Source organism: Crocodylus siamensis, chromosome 2 (genome assembly GCF_052110815.1).
Source record: "Crocodylus siamensis isolate JL-2025a chromosome 2, ASM5211081v1, whole genome shotgun sequence".
NCBI lineage: Eukaryota > Metazoa > Chordata > Crocodylia > Crocodylidae > Crocodylus > Crocodylus siamensis.
Window position 1 is genome coordinate 181591945 of NC_143396.1, and position 19057 is coordinate 181611001.

General features: G+C 45.6%; 1 protein-coding gene across 1 annotated transcript in view; it reads right to left on the bottom strand.

The window, feature by feature from the left end:
* TRPM5 (transient receptor potential cation channel subfamily M member 5) overlaps window positions 1–19057 on the bottom strand; it is a 77299-nt gene that overhangs the window by 24162 nt on the left and 34080 nt on the right. Inside the window, exons 12-15 of the mRNA XM_090032507.1 lie at window positions 13586–13731; window positions 12233–12345; window positions 9611–9706; window positions 5771–6029 (exon numbers count right to left, since the gene is read on the bottom strand). Coding sequence (XP_089888633.1) covers window positions 5771–6029; window positions 9611–9706; window positions 12233–12345; window positions 13586–13731 — 614 coding nt within the window. The remainder of the gene's footprint in view (window positions 1–5770; window positions 6030–9610; window positions 9707–12232; window positions 12346–13585; window positions 13732–19057) is intronic.

A 19057-nucleotide genomic window follows, 5' to 3' on the forward strand; every position in this document is an offset into this window, starting at 1 on the left:
CCCACTTCCCTGCCCAACAACATGCCCCCATTGCTTAAGAATGTGTGCATTCAGAATTAGTCTCCTCCATCCCCCAAGGACCCATTAAGCCTGATGGATTTCATCCTCGATTTGGGGGGACTGCTGACAGTGTAAACTCTACATAAGACTATTCTCAACCCTGATGCAACATAGACTTAACACCCTAACCTGCCATAGGTAAAGCAGGGGAACCACAACAGGCAGTGTCCTACTTCTATAATATAGTGTCAACATATGCTCAAGAGGGCCTGGGTAGAGAGCCATGCCCCCCACTACAGAGGAAGGCAAAAACCCCTACAGTCCCTACCAATTTGACCATGGGTTAAAATTCCTTCCTGACCCCAAATATAGCAATTGGTCTAAACCTGAGCAGAGGGTCAAGACCCTCTAGCCAGGAACCTCCAGTTTTGCTCTTAGCAGTGGAATCAGCACGCCTCAGTTGAAGTCCCCAGCCTTGGCTATAACCAATACCCAATGCCTCTGGGAAGGCTTAAAAACACCGTTGACACACATAGCAGAAAAGGGGGCACTGGGCAGGGTGGGAGCAACTAACAAAGTCATGAATCATGGAGAATACCCATGGTAGAAAATGGGCATAGCTATGCCTAGATCATCCCTGACCAATGGCTGTCAAACCTCTTCTTGAACACCTGCAGTGATGGAGAGTCCACAGCTTCCCAAAGCAGTCTGTTCCACTCCTTTGCTATTCTCACAGTGAAGATTTCTGAATATCCAGTCTAAACTTGCTTTGCTGCAAGTTCAGACCATTGATCCATGTTCTCCTCTCTGCAGCAAGAGAGAAAAGGTGCTTTCCCTCTTCTTTGGGGTGGCCTTTCAGGTATTTGAAGATTACTATCATGTTGCCTTGTAGGCACCTTTTCCACAAGCTGAACACACTTAGCTCCTTCAGCCTCTCCTCATATGACTTGACTTCCAAGCCCTGAGTCATCTTTGTTGCCCACCTCTGGAACCTCTCTAACTTCTCCACATCCTTTTTAAAATGTGAAGCCCAAAAGTGCACACAGTACTCCAAATGAGGACTAACCAGTGATGAACGGAGAGGCACTATCACCTAATTCCATCTAATGTTTCTTTTGATGCAGCTCAAAACCACATTCACATTTTGTGTGGCTGCATCACACTGTGGACTCGTATTCAGTCTGTGGTCTATCAAGACCCCCAAGTCTTTTTTCCATAGAGCTGGCATCCTGCCAGCTGTACCCATTTTGTATCTGTTTTTTATTATTCTTCCTTCTGAATTTCCCTCTCATTCTCCAAGTTCACAGTCCTTTCTAGTTTCATATTGTTGGCAAATTTGCTCAAGAAGCTTTCTATGCCAGCATCCAAATAATAAGCACATTGAACAGCTCTGGGCTGAAGACAGACCCCTGTGGGACTCCACTCAAAACCTCCTGCCATTCTGCCATGGACCTATTAGTCTAGGGGCCCATGGGTTGGACTTTGCCTGCCCCTGTTGTAGAACCTCTTCTTGTTGTCTTTAACCTCCTTTGCCAGGTGCAGCTCATTCTTTATCTTTGCCTTCCTTGTTTTGTCTCTGAAGGTTGTTGCTATTTCCTGGTACATGGCCTTGGTGACCTGTTCATTCTTCCATTGCCTGTACACTTTCCTTTTACATTTGAGGCATTTTAGAAGCTCCTTCCATGTGCAGTCACATTGGTCTCTTGCCATTCTTCTTATTTTTCCATAGTGTCAGGACAGTTTCTTGTTAGGTTACCAATACTGTGCCACTTAGAAGTTCCCAGCCCTCCTGGGTACCTTCAATCTGTCCTCCAATGGCACCATGCCTGTCAGTTCCTTGAGTTGGATAAAATCTGCCTTTTTGAAATGTAGTGTCCTAATTTTGCTGATCCCATGCTTTCCCTGTCTCATGATCTGGAATTCTACTGTATCATGATTGCTTCTTTCCACATTACCCATCGCCTTTATACACACACACTGTTCTCCTCTGTTAATCAGGACAAGATCCAAGATAGATGATCCTGTACTTGTATCCTCCACTTTCTGGAAGAAAAAGTTGTCCTCCACATATTAGGAACCAGCTTGATGTTTTATACTTGACTGCATTGTTCTTTCAGCAGATGTCTGGAAAATTGAAATCTCCCATCAGTACCATCCCATAGCTTTTGGCTAGATTTATCACCTGCTTGAAGAGTTTCTCATCCACTTTCTCTTCCTGATTAGGTGGCCTATTATTACCTCCCAACTATTATATCAGTGTTGTGTCTTTCATCTTTACCCTAATGCATTCTGCTTTGCCATCTTCTTCCTTAACCAGAGAATAGGTGTATGGGTTTTTGACATACAAGGCAGTGCTACAACCTTTTCTCCCAACCCTGTCCTTCCAAAACAGAGTGTAACCTTCCATGCTAACATTCCAGTCATAAGGGCTGTCCAACCAGGTCTCTGTGATGCCAGTCAGATCATAGTTCTTCTCTCAGAGTGCAACTCCCAGCTTATCTTGTTTATTTCCCAAACTTCTCACATTTGTATACATTTATCAGCCATCTTTTGCATTTTGGCTTACTTGCTTCCCTTTTGCAATCCTGTAGCTCTCTGGCCCTTTCCCAGAGTTGAGTTGCTTCTTTGGGTCCTTTCCTCTCTAGACCGTGTATTCTGTTGCTGGACGGTTTTGATCACCATCTCCCATGGAACCTAGCTTAAAGCTGTCTTCCAGATGATGCCCAAAGATGCTGTTTCCCATTCTCATCAGATAGAACCCATCTCTTGATATCAGTCCTTCTAAAAACATCCGCTCATTGTTGAAGAAGCTAAAGCCTTCATGGCAACACCACTGTCGTTGCTACGCATTCACTTCCAGGTTATGATGGTCTCTTCTTGGACCACTGCATTCACTGAAGGCTGATAATAGATTTTTCTGTTTTTAAAAAAATTCTCCCAGTCAGACTGCAGTCAATTTCTAGGCATTGGCCTCCATACAGAACATTAAAATGCTTTATCTGAAGAATAACTGCAAATTCCAGCATCTACACACAGTAGTTGGTTCTTTTACTTAAGTGTTCACATTTTGCAACTGGACGATTGTTGCTTTGCAGATTTTGTACAAACAGTCCTCAACTCAGTTGTTCTGTGTTGTCAGCATGACTGTAAACAATGTACTCCAACAAAACATTTTTAAAAATTTATAAATTTGTGGTTTATTCCTGTGTTTGATAGTACGGCAAGCCATGGCTATTTAAAGCTTCATAGTAATGAGGGTAAAACTTTGAGGACTGTTTCCTACCATTTGAGCTAATGTTCTAGCACAGGGGTGGGCAATTATATGGGCCCATGGGCCACATAGGGAGTTTTGGGGAACTGTCATGGGCCAGGTCATCACCCCCCCCCCCCCAACAGCTCACCAAACCTCCCTATGTGGGATGGGCATGGGCAACTGGTGGCTCCCAAGTCTGGGGGGGGCACCACATTGCCGATTGAGGGAGGTTTGCTGACTGGGGGGGTCACCCGCAGCCAATCACCAATGCGGGGGGGAGGATCCCCCAGTGGCTGAGCATCAAGTATGGAACCACCAGCAGGAAAACTGGCAAAACCAGAAGTGCACTTCCACCGGCACTTCCGGTTTCGCGGCTGGCGCTTCTAGGGGGTGCATGGCCAATCTCAGTGTGCACATGCACCAGCATGCACCCCCTACACATCACTAATGAAGATGGGGCTGTGGGGTGGGGAGCTTGGGTGGGAGCTTCAGCAGGTTCAGTGTCCAGCTCACCCTTCTACCCCAAGAAGCGGCTCAGGCAGACGCGCCGATTCCCAGGGGGAAGCTGCCACCTGCCCCCGCAGCTGATGCCAGCACCTGCCTGGCGCTGTTTCTGGCTTGGGCTAGCAGTTGTAAGCTGTGGGGCCATGCTGAAGATGCAGGACAGTTGTTGTGAGGGGGAGGGAAACGATGCAAGGAGAAGGGGGAAGCAGACATAGAAAAGCAGCTATGATCAGTGGCTGGGGCTGGGTGCTGGACAAAAGCAGGACCCAGCAACAGGCACGCTCACTGCTTATGGGGCCTTTCTGGCTGCAATTGCCCAGAGCCCATTCTGGGCTGCCCTGTGGCTCCTCCATGCTCCCGCCACCCCACATTACCTCCAGGCCCATGGGATGGCAGTGGTAACAGCACAGAGGAGCCACAGGGCAGCACCAGCACAGGCTCTGGGCAGCTGCAGCTGGAAGGGCCCCAGAAGCGGTAAGTGTGCCCACTGCTGGGTCCTGGTTTGCCCAACACCCAGCACCAGCCGCTGCTGCTCATCATGGGCAGGGCTGCTTTTTTTTTCTCTGTCTTCCCCTTCCCCTCAACTGTCCCACACCTACAGCATGGCCCTGCAGCTTACACCAGCTCCCAACCCATACACTGGAAGCTGGACCAGGTAGGTGCCAGCATCAGCTACAGATACAGACAGCAGCTTCTCCCTGGGGATTGGGACATCCTCCTAGGTCCATAGGTGATGCTGTTGCATTAGCTGCAGTCCCAGGCAGTCACCCCGATCCCTGGTAGGGACCTGTATGCAGCATCCACAGCTGATGCCAGCGTGAACTCAGGCTACTTCCTGCATGTGGGGCGGGAGCTGGTGTAAGCTGTGGACAGGGTTGGGATGGGGACAGGACATGCCTGCCTGCCCAGCACGATGCAGCAGCTGGAACTGCCAGCTCCCTATGGGCTGGATCCTATGACTTTGTGGCTGCCGACCCACAGGCCAGATACAATCAGTTGGTAGGCGATATCTGGCCTGTGGGCTATATTTTGCCCACCCTTGTTCTAGCATCAGGCTGTATAACACCTAGCAAAACAGTCTTGCTACCATCCAATAGAGGACAGCTGTATATACACAAAGCAGTCAAGTTTTTTGTATGCACATGAATTCAGCTCCTAAGAATGACAGCTGAGGATATGCTAAAAATCAGTGACTGCAGAACTAATCTTTTAAAATTCTGAATTTCACTAATGGATTATATTGAAAAGTGCTGAGAACAACAAACATTAAATTGTTTAAGAGCCAAGCATCTTTTTTGCTTTTGGGAGCAAGTGGGAAGAGAATCAGCATTAGGAAAGTCCAAGAAAAGGAAGTGGGGTAGATTGCAGCAGTTCTTGGCAAGGAACTGGAGTTCTGATGGGAAGAGCTGGAGCAGCAATTTTGGCTCACACTGAATAGGCAGACAGGCAGCTGGGAAAGCAGAGGGAGGATTTAGTGGGTGTGTCTACACATTGCTGTATAGTGACATTGCTGTGGCACCATGCTTTAGTACTTTCTTTTGGACATAATAAATCACAGCACAGTATGGGCAATTACTGTGCCATGTGTGCAGTGGATAGGTATTTTTTGCCACTATGCCACAATAATGGTGTGCTATACCCAGGGAGTTCGCCGCTACACGTGTAGATACATGATCACTACATCACCATAGTGCACCATATGGTGACATTGTGTGTTGATACATTGCCGCAGGGTGACGTGTAGACACACCCAGTGGGTCCCATGGTAAGCAGCAGGCCATCTAGAATATTGAAAACAAGGGTGGAGTTTTAGGTGCCTGGTGAAACAAAGGCACTGCTTGCTCTGTATAGGTAAGAAGTTGGAGAACAATGAAATCCCTGTAGTACTTTCCAGTGTGAAATTGTCCCTGAAACACCACTTTTGAGGACTGTGGAATCATTCAGACTGAAAGCCAACCTGTCATTCTACCACGAGACGTAGCAAATTGATTACTTAGGCAGTGGGTTACGGACCTGTCGGATTTCTTCCAGAACCAATGTGAAAACCCAGAAGTAAAGTATAATCTCGTTGGCAGATGGCCCCTCAGGGGGCGGTGGCTTGAAGTCCAGTAAAAGGACATAAGTAAATAGAAACAGAAAAGCAAAATACATGATCACATTCCCCATAAATACTGTCACAGGGGCAGTCCAAAATTTTTCCCATCGTGTAAACATGAACGTTGCCCATGCTACATTTTCAGAAGGGCTCTGCTTCTCCAATTTACCATCTCCCCTGTAAAACAAAGAGAGCAATATTTTGGCAACAGGTTTCTAAAGTAGGCTTGTAAAAGAACACTGAGCCTGATCTTGTCTGATGCTTAGCACATCTGACACAATGAGGGTTTGATACTTGGATAGTGTGAATCACTGGTGGACAAAATTTGGCCCTGCAGGCCAGGTGAGGGATGCAAGGCTGGTTTGTGGGTTAGATCAGACCCTTTATTGGATTGGGCCCCAAGACCCTGTACCTCCTCCACCTGCTGGGATCAGGCCTCAAGGGCATTAACCCCTGCATGCCAGCATTGGGTTCTGGGGCCCTTTGCCACCCCTGCCTGGTCCTCTGTAATGGGATCAGGCTCTGAGGCCCTGTGCCACCCCTCCCCAGCCCTGCAAGCTGGGATCAGGCCACACAGTGCCCTGTGCATACAATCTAGCATGCAGGGTCACAGCCTGCAGGCCTCCCCATAGACCGTGGGGAAGCCCTGCAGGCCGGATAACATGGCACTGGAGGGCAGATCTAACCAATAGACTGGGGGTTGAGCACCCCTGTTGTAAATTGGAATAGCTCTAGTTAAATCACTGGAATCATTTTGCCCTTTAGCAAAAACACTGATAGGCCCATCTTTTAGATTTTGAATGCATTTAACATCAAACCAGCTTTAAAAGATGGTCTAATTGTTTTAGTTTTAGTGTTTTTCATTTTGATATGGCTGTGGGGCTTTTGGTTTTGTTTTGGTTTTACTTTAAATATGCCCCTAGCACCTTTTCAATACAAATATTGCATGAAGAACAGAAAGGGCTCTTATTTATTACTGTTCCATGTACAAAAATCAAATTTAACCTTTAACAGTTATTAAAACCAAAATAATCCAAGATGATAATCTAAATAAAGATTTCATTTTGAAATAGCAGCTTTCTTTTAGGTCCAAAATGAATCATGCTTAGTCACATTAAGGAATACCTTATTCACTGAGAAATCTTGCTAAAGTCAGTGGGACTACTCAACAAGTACCTTGACTAAAGGTAGTGTGATACAGCCCTTAAGATTAAAGTCCTGGTAAGTCACTAAACAGTATCACAGAATATTTCAGTAAAGCAACCCAGCTTATAAACTATACATCAATGTAAGCTCTGACTGCATTTGGATTGCATTAATATTGTGGTAATTGAGGAGAAATTTGTTCCATGTGGCTGCAAACTGTTTTTCAGTCCTCCAGGATGTAAAATTCTGCCTACAGAAAATGTAAATTATTCTACGTAGATAATCCGAAACCCTTCTACTTGGCAGCAACTTCATCCAGTAAAATCTTGCGTTGTATTTTCTTATTTTACTGTTTCTTGTGGCTGCACTCCGAAAAAACTAAATTGCCAGTATGGAGGCTAAGGTATTATTGGGCTTTTAATTTTGTGTTTCTGACATTATGGAGTACACTCTTTAATGAGAGACCTACACTTGGGGAGAACTTTACCTACATCTTGCATAAAATTCAAAGCAATGATTCTTCACTGGTTTTTAATTTCCCTTGATATTCTTGATAATTATTAACTATATTTGTTATAAAGAGAAGTTTTCCCCTATAGTCTGCCTGTTTTTTTGTTGATTCTACAATGAAGTCATTGTAACATTAAATTGATGAGATGATCACAGGCATTCCCATGGCAACAGACTAGTGTTATAAACAGATAATTATGAGTTCACTGTGGGATTCAGAAGGAGAAACAGCTTGGGAGAGAGAGAATCTCCTTATTAAAACATATTTCTGACATTTAATAGCAAATGTAATAAAAATCATAGTATAAAATGCATGCTGTCCTTTCATTCTAGGGCATGGAATGCATTATAGACATTCAGTAATATCAGCCACCTGGAGAAAGTTGTGCTGTTATACCCATTTTATGAACGGGGAAAACAAAGAAACTAATTCCGTTTTCTCTGTAAAGTACTGGTAATTTAGTGCCAAAACTAAAAATGGAACCCAAGTTCTGACTCATTTTACGGCTCTCCCCCACAGATGACACTCCCTCAGATTCAGCAGTTCATATCTTTTCATGAATGCTGCTGAATCAAATAACACACCCTGGGAAGACACCTCCAGCAAGGTTCATCATTTTTGTTGCACAGAACACATCTGTTTCAGACATGTGGGTCCCTTTAGCAGCAGTAGTGTTGTGGACTTATCAAAAGCAAAATGGTTCTTTCTTAACAGTAGAAATTCCTTGGCTACGTTCAGAGCTAAACTGATGGGCTTTGTGGTTAAGGCGCACAGGCTATGATTCAGCAGATCTGGATGGAATCACAAACTGTTGTAGAATTCACACGTGCCTCTGGGCAGGTCAAATGATCTCTTTGTACCTCAGTTTCCTGTTTGTGGAATGGAATAATATTTTATCCATCTCTTCATTTTATCTGTACTTTAACTACCCATGGCATCGGTCTTCAGTGATCCATATGCAATGCATCTAGTGGCATAGGATGCTGATTTTGAATTAAATCTTTAGGTGCTATTTTAGGGTGAATTGTGAAGATGTGGACATATAAGACTAAGCATCAGAAAACTTCACTCCAAAGTCTCTTTTGTGGCCAATGAGCAGCTCACCACTTATTTTGTGCAGTGTTAGACCTTAAATCCAAACTCAGTGTCTCCCATTAGCTGAGTGACTGGCCTGCAGAGCCCCACAAACTGGCCCCTGGTGCTGCCCATTTTGCTGTGCCAGACCATTCCTTGTGTAGCATCCAGGCTGTGTGCTGCCTTTGGTGCTTGTTCGGGCCAAATCCCAGGCTGCTCTGCTGGTGGTGCTCACTCAGCTGTGTCGTGGGCTGCACTGCTGGTGGTGCTCACTTCACTTGGCATCCCCAACCAAGCACGGCAGGTGATGCCTATGCTGGATCAGGCATGGGGAGGGGAGGCGTCCGTGAGCCTGATCTGGCTTGGGGACCAGCCATGCTCCACCTATCCAACCTGTGGAGCCATATTAGTTTGACCTGCCTGCTTTAGAGCAGTGGCTCTCACACTCTTTAGACTCAAGTACCCCTCAGAAATTACCGGCACTTAGTTTTCACTCCTTTTTTGACTGCGAAAAAATAATAATGCTATTTTTCTGTTGTAAAGAACTCAGAAAGGCCTCAATAGGTCAATGTTTTTTTACACTATGGATTCCTATTTTAAATCTCTGGCTTTGTCTTATGAATCATGTGTAGGCATTTGCACATTTAACAGTGCTAATATTGACTGCCCCCTCTCCTCGCAACACCCTTAAAAAGATTTCAAAGTACCCCAGGGTGCCATAGTACTCTCTTTGAAAATCACTGCTTTAGAGAATCTGGCTAGTACAAAGGGCATCAATTTTGTAAAAGTGACCTGTAGAGACCAGTCAAGTTATTTAAAAATGGCTTCATGATCATCTTTAATATTCCATTTACAGAATCATAATAATAAGCTTACGGAATTTCCTGAAGATTAATGATTGACAGAGGTCCCTCAGCTGCCCTTTGAATCATCAGCTAATCGTTCATCCTTCATAAATATCCCATGCTTTGACTGTTATGTCTTAATTAAACTTCCAAACAGTATTCATGGATGCTCTCATACTTACCTATCTCCCTCTATGGAAAAAAGCAAAGTTCTTTCTGCGTTTAGGCTGTCCAGCTCTCTAAATGGCTCTGGCTCATTCTTTGATTGTTTTTCTTCACTGTAAGGAAATACAGTTTTTACTGAAAGACAGTGGAGAAGCAACTTTTCACTTCTGATTTGGAATTTCCATGGCTGTAGCCTGGCCTGGCTTTTTGCCTCAGAGTGTCTATTATGGGGATAGAAGGAACTAGCAAGGTTGGGAGAATATGTATTCTTTGAGAGGGGGTAAAGGGACTACAGAGCCAATGGAAAAGGGATGATCTTCTGCTCTAGAATAAATGGAGCAGGTTGACAAGTTTCCCCTCAAAGGAAGTCAGTGTGCTAGACAGTGGGTGAAGGAATAAACCCACTATGTCAACCCTGCAAGATAACATAGCTGTAGCAGATTTGGCCATTATTCTGGGCCAGTGCAATGGAGATGGGGGAAGTTGGTAGGCTGTAGTGAACATGTAGTGATGAAGGATCAAAGCCTGTTCAAGCAGAGGGGGTTAGCAGTGTTAAGGTTCATGAGGTTTTTTTTAGAAAATGACATGCAACAGAATTAAGTGGCTAGCATCACATGTGGCCACCTTTGAATGACAAGATACTCATTTATAGCTGGGCCAACTAGGAATGACTCAACACAAATCTGGAGTCAAGTTCAGCTCTCATCTCCAGAGTGGCTGCAGAAGCCCTTGGTGAGCCAGTCTGCTCTGCACTGCATGAGATGCACTCCAGTATAGATGTTATGTAGCTGTCTTTCTGCAGCACTGATCATGTCCCAATACATTCCCTATCTCAAGATGTAGTGTGTGCAGAATGGATGTATATCATGTTTAATAGTAGCACTCCTTGGCAAAACTATTTGGTGCTGCAGACAGATCCCTTCACTGCACCACCACTGTACCCCACCAAAGTATGTTGAGGTCTCCCTCTGTTTTGGGGAGTGGGAGATGGAGACTATGTGGGAGGTGGAAGTGTTCTCAGGAGAACAATTTCAGAAAGATTAATTTTAAAGGACAAGTGAAGGTTTGTGTTCAAAGGGTTTTAGGTTTGAACTGCGATTCATGTCTGAACTAAAAGACTTTATATTTGAGCCTATTAGAGTTGCTAGCTTTAATAATTAATGATGACTGTGGCCATAAAGAAGTTTTTCACTTGCTTTAAAATGAGTTTAAAAGGAACGCGGTTAAATCCTTGTGATTCTTAATGCAGCTTTCTCAACATGCTGTAGTCTTTCTAAAAGTCCCAGCTCCTGGATGCACGTGATTGCAAAAACTACTCAGCTTTTATTTGAAAAAGGAAAGAACAAGATTCTAGCCACCTCCATTACAGAGGAAAGAACTGAAAACCTGAACTTCTTAGAAACAACATTAAAATCACATTTTAAGTTTTAAAAATCCTGATTGACTTAAAATTGACAGTGTCATATTTACTCCATTAGCAGACCAGGTGTTGCCTACAATTTAAAACGAGGAAAAAAGCCCTTTGACTTACAATCAAGCATGAGGCAGTGTGGGGAGGGTGCAGGGAACTGCTGTGGCTCAGCTACTGCCTGCCTTCCCTGTTGCCCTTTCATCCCCGACACTTCTCTCCCACAACCTCCAGTCTCTGCCTGTCCTGCCCCGCACCACTTTGCTCTCTCTTTCCCCTTCTGCTGCACTCCTTACCTTTTGCTCTGCATTGGCAGGCTCTGTCCCTGATGCAGCCTGGGGCACAGAGCATGGCTGTAACCTGGCCTTATAGCAGCAGTAGCAGCAGCAGCAGGAAGCTGGCACTAGTGCTGTGGGGCCAGGCTGGAAGAGTCGTGCCAGCTCAACACAGCTGCTGCTACAGGTCTGGACTGAAGCCATATTCAGTGCCTCAGGCTTCAGCAGGGATGGGGCTTGCTGGCATGCAGCAAAGGTAAAAGGGAGGTGGAGTGGCAGGTGGGGGGAAGAGACTTGGTGGGGGCAGGGATCTGAGGATGCAGGTGGTAAAAGTGGCATGGAGGGGGAAGAAGAGGGAACAGGGAAAGGGGGAATTGGGGCAGCCTGAGGCTGCAGGGGGGGGCTGGCACAGTGGGGCATGTGTGTGGAGGGGACAGGAAGCAAGGGGGAAAATTGCCTGTCATCCCACCTCCACACTGCCTGCCCCTTACCATCTGCTCCTCACCATCCGCTACTGCTTGCCTCATTACTGCCCCACCTGATCTGCCATATCATGTTCCCCCCCTCCTACTGTCTCCCCACTGTCTACCCCCAGCTGCCTGCCCCATTACTGCCCCTCTCATCACCTTTCCCCCACCACCTGGAGTAGTGGAGGGGGACACATTTAAGATGATACTCCAATGATTAGATTCCATACATGGAAAATTGTAATACATTTGTAAATTTTCCAGTGTAGAATCTCAATACTGAGGGGTTGTCTTGCCTCAGGGTCTTCCTGTATTCAGAGAAATATGGTAGTTTTTTAAAGCCTAACTCATTATTTTAAATGCTTGAGGTTGCCAGTACTGCATTTATGATGACCACTCTCTTAGCTGACACTGAAGCACATTATGTTTTTTACCAATTCTTTTTCTTCCCTTGGACATCTCCTGCAGAATGGAGAATTCTGTGTATACCTGAATGCTATTACATTTGTGTAGATTAAAAGAGGACACCAGAATCCACAGATTAACTTCAAGATCTGTGTGCTTGTTGACATGTCTCCCCACCATATTTTTGTCAAGAAAGCCTAAAAGTCAAAGGAAAAAATGTTTAGAAAATAAGTCATTTTGCATGACACAATGCAAATGCACATGCAGCTAAATTATGTTTCTCCTCTAGGAAGCCTTAGGAGGTATTGGGCAGGAAACATTTCTTAAACTAGACTTTAGGTAGGTACAGATATTCAAAAAGCCTGAGGTGGAATCAATCTAAGTTGCATGGTTTTCTGCAAGTGCCATAGTTTAGATCAATAGCAAACAGAACACACATTTGCCCTTTGGTGGGGAAGGGAGAAGCAAATCTTAGACCAGGTTCCACCATTTTTAACCCAGTCTGTGTGCACCAAGCTTCTGTTCTGTTACTGGTATAGACTATTTTTGCATGCTGACCTTTTGTTACAGGTATAGACCAGTTTCCAATCACTTATGCCAACAGAAGTATAATTTCTATACCTGGTCCCCATCTTTGCTGCAGGTTTCTGAGCATTGAACATTTAGTTTTCCTTCTTTAGGTTACCTCAAATGTCATTTTGCAGTGCCTCTACACTGGCACAGCACTTATTCATGCATGGTGTGTAATAAGTCTGCGGGTGGATCCCATGAACTTTGCACTCCAGCAAACTGAGCCTTTTATGCATTCTTTCTCAATGAATTGTGGGAGAATTTGCAGGTGCTTTTTGGGCACAGGAAGAGATTTTGGATAAGGCAATGGAGGGAATAATTAGTTTGTATCAGTAAAGATTATATTAAGTGGTGATGGGTTGTATTAAATCAAACCATAATCTATCCCCTCTGGGCCAGCTAATTAGAGGTAAAAGGACTCTTACTCTGAAACTGGAAATTTCTGTGTGTGGCTGGGGCTCCAGTTAGGGATCATATTCAAGTTACAACTTGAGTTAATTCTGAAGTGGGGAGAAAAAAGGCTTTAGAGATGTCTAATACCCCTCTAATGGAGTGGGATTTATCTCACATCCCTGTGCAGCAGCATTAGACCCCGTCAGGTTATGGCTGCAGTCATTCTATAAAGAATGGGTACTATCCTCTGATGCTCCAGAATGGGAAAAGGAAGGCAGTAGGTGGAGGCTTTTTTTAACCGTGGAGAGCTAAAACCCTGGTGGAGAATACATGCTTCTTCCAGTGCCAGTGGGAAATTGGCACTGGGATAATTTCCACTGTAATTCAGTTTGTATACTGCCTGTTTCAGTGAGCCTAAAAGTATAATCAGGTCCTTTCACAGAAACCAAAGGAGCTTCTTTGCATTTCATTTACCTGGACACCATCATGTGCAAAAAAAGACTTAGCATCTGCTTCTGTAGCTAAGTGGAGGCATGTGGTTTTGCTCCAGTACTGATTTCTTCTCACCAGTAAAGCAAAAGCTCGGTCTTCGCTGTTGTGATAACATTCGCTGAATAGCTCTGTCAAATGAATGAAACAGAAAATGAATTTGTGCGTACATGTGTACTGGAGCAAGGGGAGAAATAATGAATTTTTTTGGCAAGTGAGTCCATTGTGTTAGGAATATATTTTAAAATGTTTCCTTAAATTTCAGTGATTGCAGAAAAGACATGAGGGAATTCCTCATGGCTATTAGGTGCCCACTCTGTACTTTTTTTGTGCTTGCATACTCTGCTCTATTTGTGAGCTTCAGATGTATTTACGCATGCTCTGGGGGTGCAGGAGGCATTTCATAGTTTCACAGTTTCATAGTTTCTAGGGTCGGAAGGGACCTGAGCAGATCATCTAGTCCGACCCTCCACCATGGCAGGAAACAATACTGGGGTCAAACAACCCCAGCAAGATGTTCATCCAACTTCCTCTTAAAAACCCCCAGGGTAGGAGCCAGGACCACCTCTCTTGGAAGTTGGTTCCAGATCCTAGCCACCCTGACTGTGAAGTAGCGCTTCCTGATATCTAGCCTAAACCTGCCGTCTGCCAGCTTGTGACCGTTATTCCTGGTCACTCCTGGCAGTGCACGGGGGAACAGGGACTCCCACAATGTCTGCTGATTCCCCTCTGACTAGTTTATAACAGGCCACTAGATCCCCCCTCAGCCTTCTCTTTTGGAGGCTGAACAGGTTCAGGTCCCGTAGCCTCTCCTCATAGGGCCTGCCCTGCTGTCCCCTGATCATGCGAGTGGCCCTCCTCTGGACCCTCTCCATGCTGTCCACATCCCTCTTGAAGTTCAGCGCCCACAACTGGATGCAGTACTCCAGCTGCGGCCTGACCAGTGCCGCATAGAGGGGGAGGATCACCTCTTTCGAGCTGCTTGAGATGCATCTGTGGATGCATAACAAGGTGCGGTTGGCCTTCCTGACTGCCTCCCCACACTGCCGGCCCATGTTCATCTTGGAGTCAATGATGACTCCAAGATCCTTTTCCGCCTCTGTGCTGACAAGAGGGGAGTTCTCCAACCTGTAGGTATGGTGCCGGTTGTTCCTCCCCAGGTGCATCACCTTGCACTTGTCTGTGTTGAATCCCATCCTATTCACATCCGCCCACCCTTGTAGCCTGTCTAGGTCTGATTGAAGCCTGATGCTACCTTCTAGTGCGCCCACATCCCCCCCACATCTTAGTGTCATCAGCAAATTTGAACAGGGTGCTTTTTACCCCCTCATCCAAATCACTGATGAAAATGTTGAACAGTGCGGGCCCGAGGACCGAGCCCTGTGGAGCCCCACTGCCCACGTCCTTCCAGGTTGAGAAGGACCCATCCACCACCACCCTCTGGGTGCGGCCCTCCAGCCAGTTGGCGACCCAAGTGACTGTGTGGGTGTCTACACCAGTCCCCCAGTTTCTTAATGAGAACGGGGTAAGAGACAATGTTGAATGCCTTCTGGAAGTCCAGGAAAACTATGTCCACTGCTACCTCTGCATCTAATGATCTGGTAACCTGATCATAGAAGGCCACCAGGTTGGTCTGACAGGACCTGCCACTGATGAACCCGTGCTGGTTGCCCCTAAGCTGGCCCCTCATGGATGTGTGCCAGCATAATTTTCTCAAACAGCTTGCCTAGGATCAAGGTAAGACTGACTCGCCTATAGTTTCCTGGGTTCTCCTTCCTCCCCTTTTTGAAGATTGGAACCACGCTTCTAGTCCTCTGGGACCACATCAGAGCACCACGAGTGCTCATAGAGCCGTGTCAGCGGTCCTGCAATGACCTCGGCCAATTCCTTAAGGACTCTAGGGTGGAGATTTTAAATGACAGCATCTCCAAACACCACTTTTATTAAAGTGCCTACAGTGTGTTGTGTATTCAGTCCCGTGCTTCAAAATGGCCACCATTTTGAAGCATGGGGATGCTGAATACACAAGACATGGAGACTGCTAGAATGTGCTAATTAGCATGCTCCAGCAGATTTGATTAATCGCGTCTGCTCCGATGCACTGTAATTATAGTAGCGTCCCTGCATGTTTACAGGCACCTTTTGTGTCTGACTTCCTTTGCCTTCCCTATTTGGTATATTTTTTATTGATAAATTCCCCTTCCTTAGTTCTCCCCCAAGTGATGTAAAAGTCACTGTTTGTAAGCACTCAAAGGGTGAGATTACACATTACAACTAGAACATGTTAAGAGCACTTAAAACTTGAATGATCACACATTAAGGCTCATTACCAAGTGCTTACTGCCCTCATTAACAAGTGCTAAGTTTTAAAGTTCTGCCGCTTCTGGCAAGGATTATCCCCAAGTGGTGCTTCCTAGACTGAGTTACGTTAACTTCTGGGTGTTCACCAGAAATAAAATTACAAAATTGCAGCCTTTCAGTACACCAGGAGGCACTGCTCCCAGGTGGACTAACTATAATCTAGGACCCTAGGCCTTGTACCAACAGCTAGGAACAGCCAGGCAACCAGTGGATGGGGTTGGGACAGGTGGGTAGAGAAGCCAGAGGGACAGTTACATGGGGAAGGGATAAGGGGAACATGGAGAAGGGAAGAGTGGATGAGTGGGAAGCTGTGGAACTGCTGTCCTCTCAGACCCTACATCAATCCCCTGCCACGCCAATTGCCCCTTCTGCCCTCCATCCAGCACCTCCACACCTAAATCACTTCCCTGCTGCCCCAATCAGTCTGAAAGGCAGAGGTGCCAGTGGGAAGTGTTCCCCCTCCCTGCCTGCTTCTGGATTCCTGAAGAGCACGCCACCCCTGCATACCCAGATTTAGCCCCTGCCAGGCCCTACAACTGAAAGGCAGGCAGAGGCAAGAGGACAGGTTAGGCAAGGAGCTGCCAGGCAGCTGTGGAGCCTGGTAGGGGCTGGATCCAGGTATGGACTGCAGGGATCCTTGGATCAGGCAGAGAGGAGGAGCTCCCTTCTCCCCCGCAACTACTGCCACTGCTCTCAGGCTAATTGGAGTGGCTGGACTGCAATCATGATATGGATGGGTCAATCAAGGGATGGGGGAATCTGAGAGTTGATAGGGGGCAGTGGGATTGTTTGGATGGTGAAGGGGGAGATCCAAGCAGCATGGGGGGGTGCCCTTCCTACCTCTCCCTCACCCCCCAGCCTACACTGTGGGTAAAGAGTTAGCAAGCAGGGCAGACTCACAGCCCCTCACCATGTCCCTGCTTGCCAGCCCTCTAGCTGCAAGTCTGAGCAGTGCACATTAAAGGATATTAACCCTGAATGAGTAACTGATCACTAGCACCACTTACTTTAACATACCTTAGAATTAGTACCTGCTAAGTCTAATGTGTAATCTTACTCAAATACATGTTAATGACCTATTCTGTAACTGCCTTATGTGCACTATCAGACACCAGCCAAACCTTAGCAGATTTTCTTATGCTTTGAAAGTTTTGATTCTTCAAGGTGCCAACCCCCTCTACCCTTAGAAGCAATTCAAAGGAGATGAGTACATTTTACATTAAATCCTAGCCAAAAGGCGACTGATGTCAAACCACAGATATTTGCATACCAGCATCAGCCCTTTTGAGATCCACTATCAACATCCTTATGGTGTTCAATAGGAGCAAGTGTTCGGATGCTGTAGTGATGGGACCCATTCAAAAAAGTTGAATGCGTTTTTTAAAATTTGGTTTCCTGTGTCTGTTACTGCACCAATTTTAATATTTTATTTTTTATGCATTTCCTATTCCTGGTATCACATCTCACTCACTTCGGTTTTGCAAGTTTCTTTACTTAACTTCAGGTTTCTTTACTTAAAGTTTATATTCTTTGGTTTGACACAGATATCTTTGCAGTCAGTATCAGTAGAACGAATATCCTCTGAATAATATATAGGCTTCCTGAAAAATACATAGTTATCAGGGCCACATTAAGACAGGGGTTCTGAGCCTGCGTGAACACCTAGTGAAGTCAATGCAAAGAATCCAGTGGTTTTTGGATTAGGTCTTATCATCCTGCATGTGGGACCACAGCTGCTGAAATGGTCAGAACCTTGGCTTTCACTTTTAGTATTCTAACGTTTCTAGCCCATGTGGAGAAAGAGAAAGCCTCTGAAACCTTTGCATAACCTGTTCAGTCATGTCTGCAGGCATAATGAAACAGGGACTCACAGACGAAAGAACCGGCCCACATATTGTAACCAGAACTTGTCTCCACAGCATTACCTCAGGGCATAACTTGTGTTTTTTGCTCCTAGCCTGACACCCATCAAAAAAATCTTTAGTTCTGGTTAAGTGCTGCTTTCATGAGCAAGCCAGCTGGTCTTTCAAGGTGGGGATGAGCTAAAGCTCAACTTCTGCTGATGCTCAACAACTGGTAATGCTGCAAGGATGCGGCATCTCATCAGCTGCTGAACTAATTATTTTGAGTAAGCTTAAATTGTAGTTAGCAGTTGGTCACCCCTGACAGAGACTAGCTTGAGTTAACTGTTATAAGTGAAGGAAAACCCTAAGACTTGTTGCTCTTGGTGCCCTGTGTCCCTGCTTCCAACAATGAACTCCGTATGGTGGAAGAAAGAGAAAGCAGTGGGCCTGGCATCTGAAGCAGCTTGCCTTTTTGAGGAGCAAGCTCATCACTGATGCTGCTAAAGGAGAGGAGACCCCATGCCGCTCTCTGAGCCTCTTTAGTAGGATGGGCCCTTGCCACCAAAACTCTACACAGGAATCAGAGCCATAGGAAGCCTAGTGCCTACAGCTGCAGCTTGATATAATCTGGTCCTGGTTGCTGTTAGGATCTTCCATTTGTCCTTGGTGACAGATATTTTTAGCTGTGGCTGCAGCTTGAAGTAAAAAGTTAAATGAAAACCCTACAAGGTAGCTGGTTTTGAGCATCTAAAATAATGGGCGCCTATAGATGTGCAACAAGGCTGCTCCAACGCGCGTTGCAATTACAGTGTGTCGGAGCAGACTCAATGGAGTCTGCTGGAATGTAGTCATTCCTGTTTTCTAGCAGACTCCAGCGTGACGTGTGTCAGTGTCCCTAAACTAAAAAATGGTGTTTGGGATGCTTTAACTAAAGCTCATTCAATAAGCTTTTGTTAACGCTCCCCTGCCACCATTTTTCAGCACAGGGACACTGATACATGTGATGCTCCGGCTGCTTTAATAAAAGTAGCTCTCGGCGTGACCTTAATTACTAAACCCACACTGCACAAAGTGTTTTAGCCATTTTATTTCTTTGGTCACTTTCTTATACCCCTGTGCTGCTTATTTGAGCATCAGAAACCCAAGTTTACAAAACTCATGGAGAGAGGATGTTCATAAGGTATTTCTAACCTGCACAATACCGGGAAGTATTTGAAAACTGAAGAAAACATAGACTTGGAGGTTCGATTGG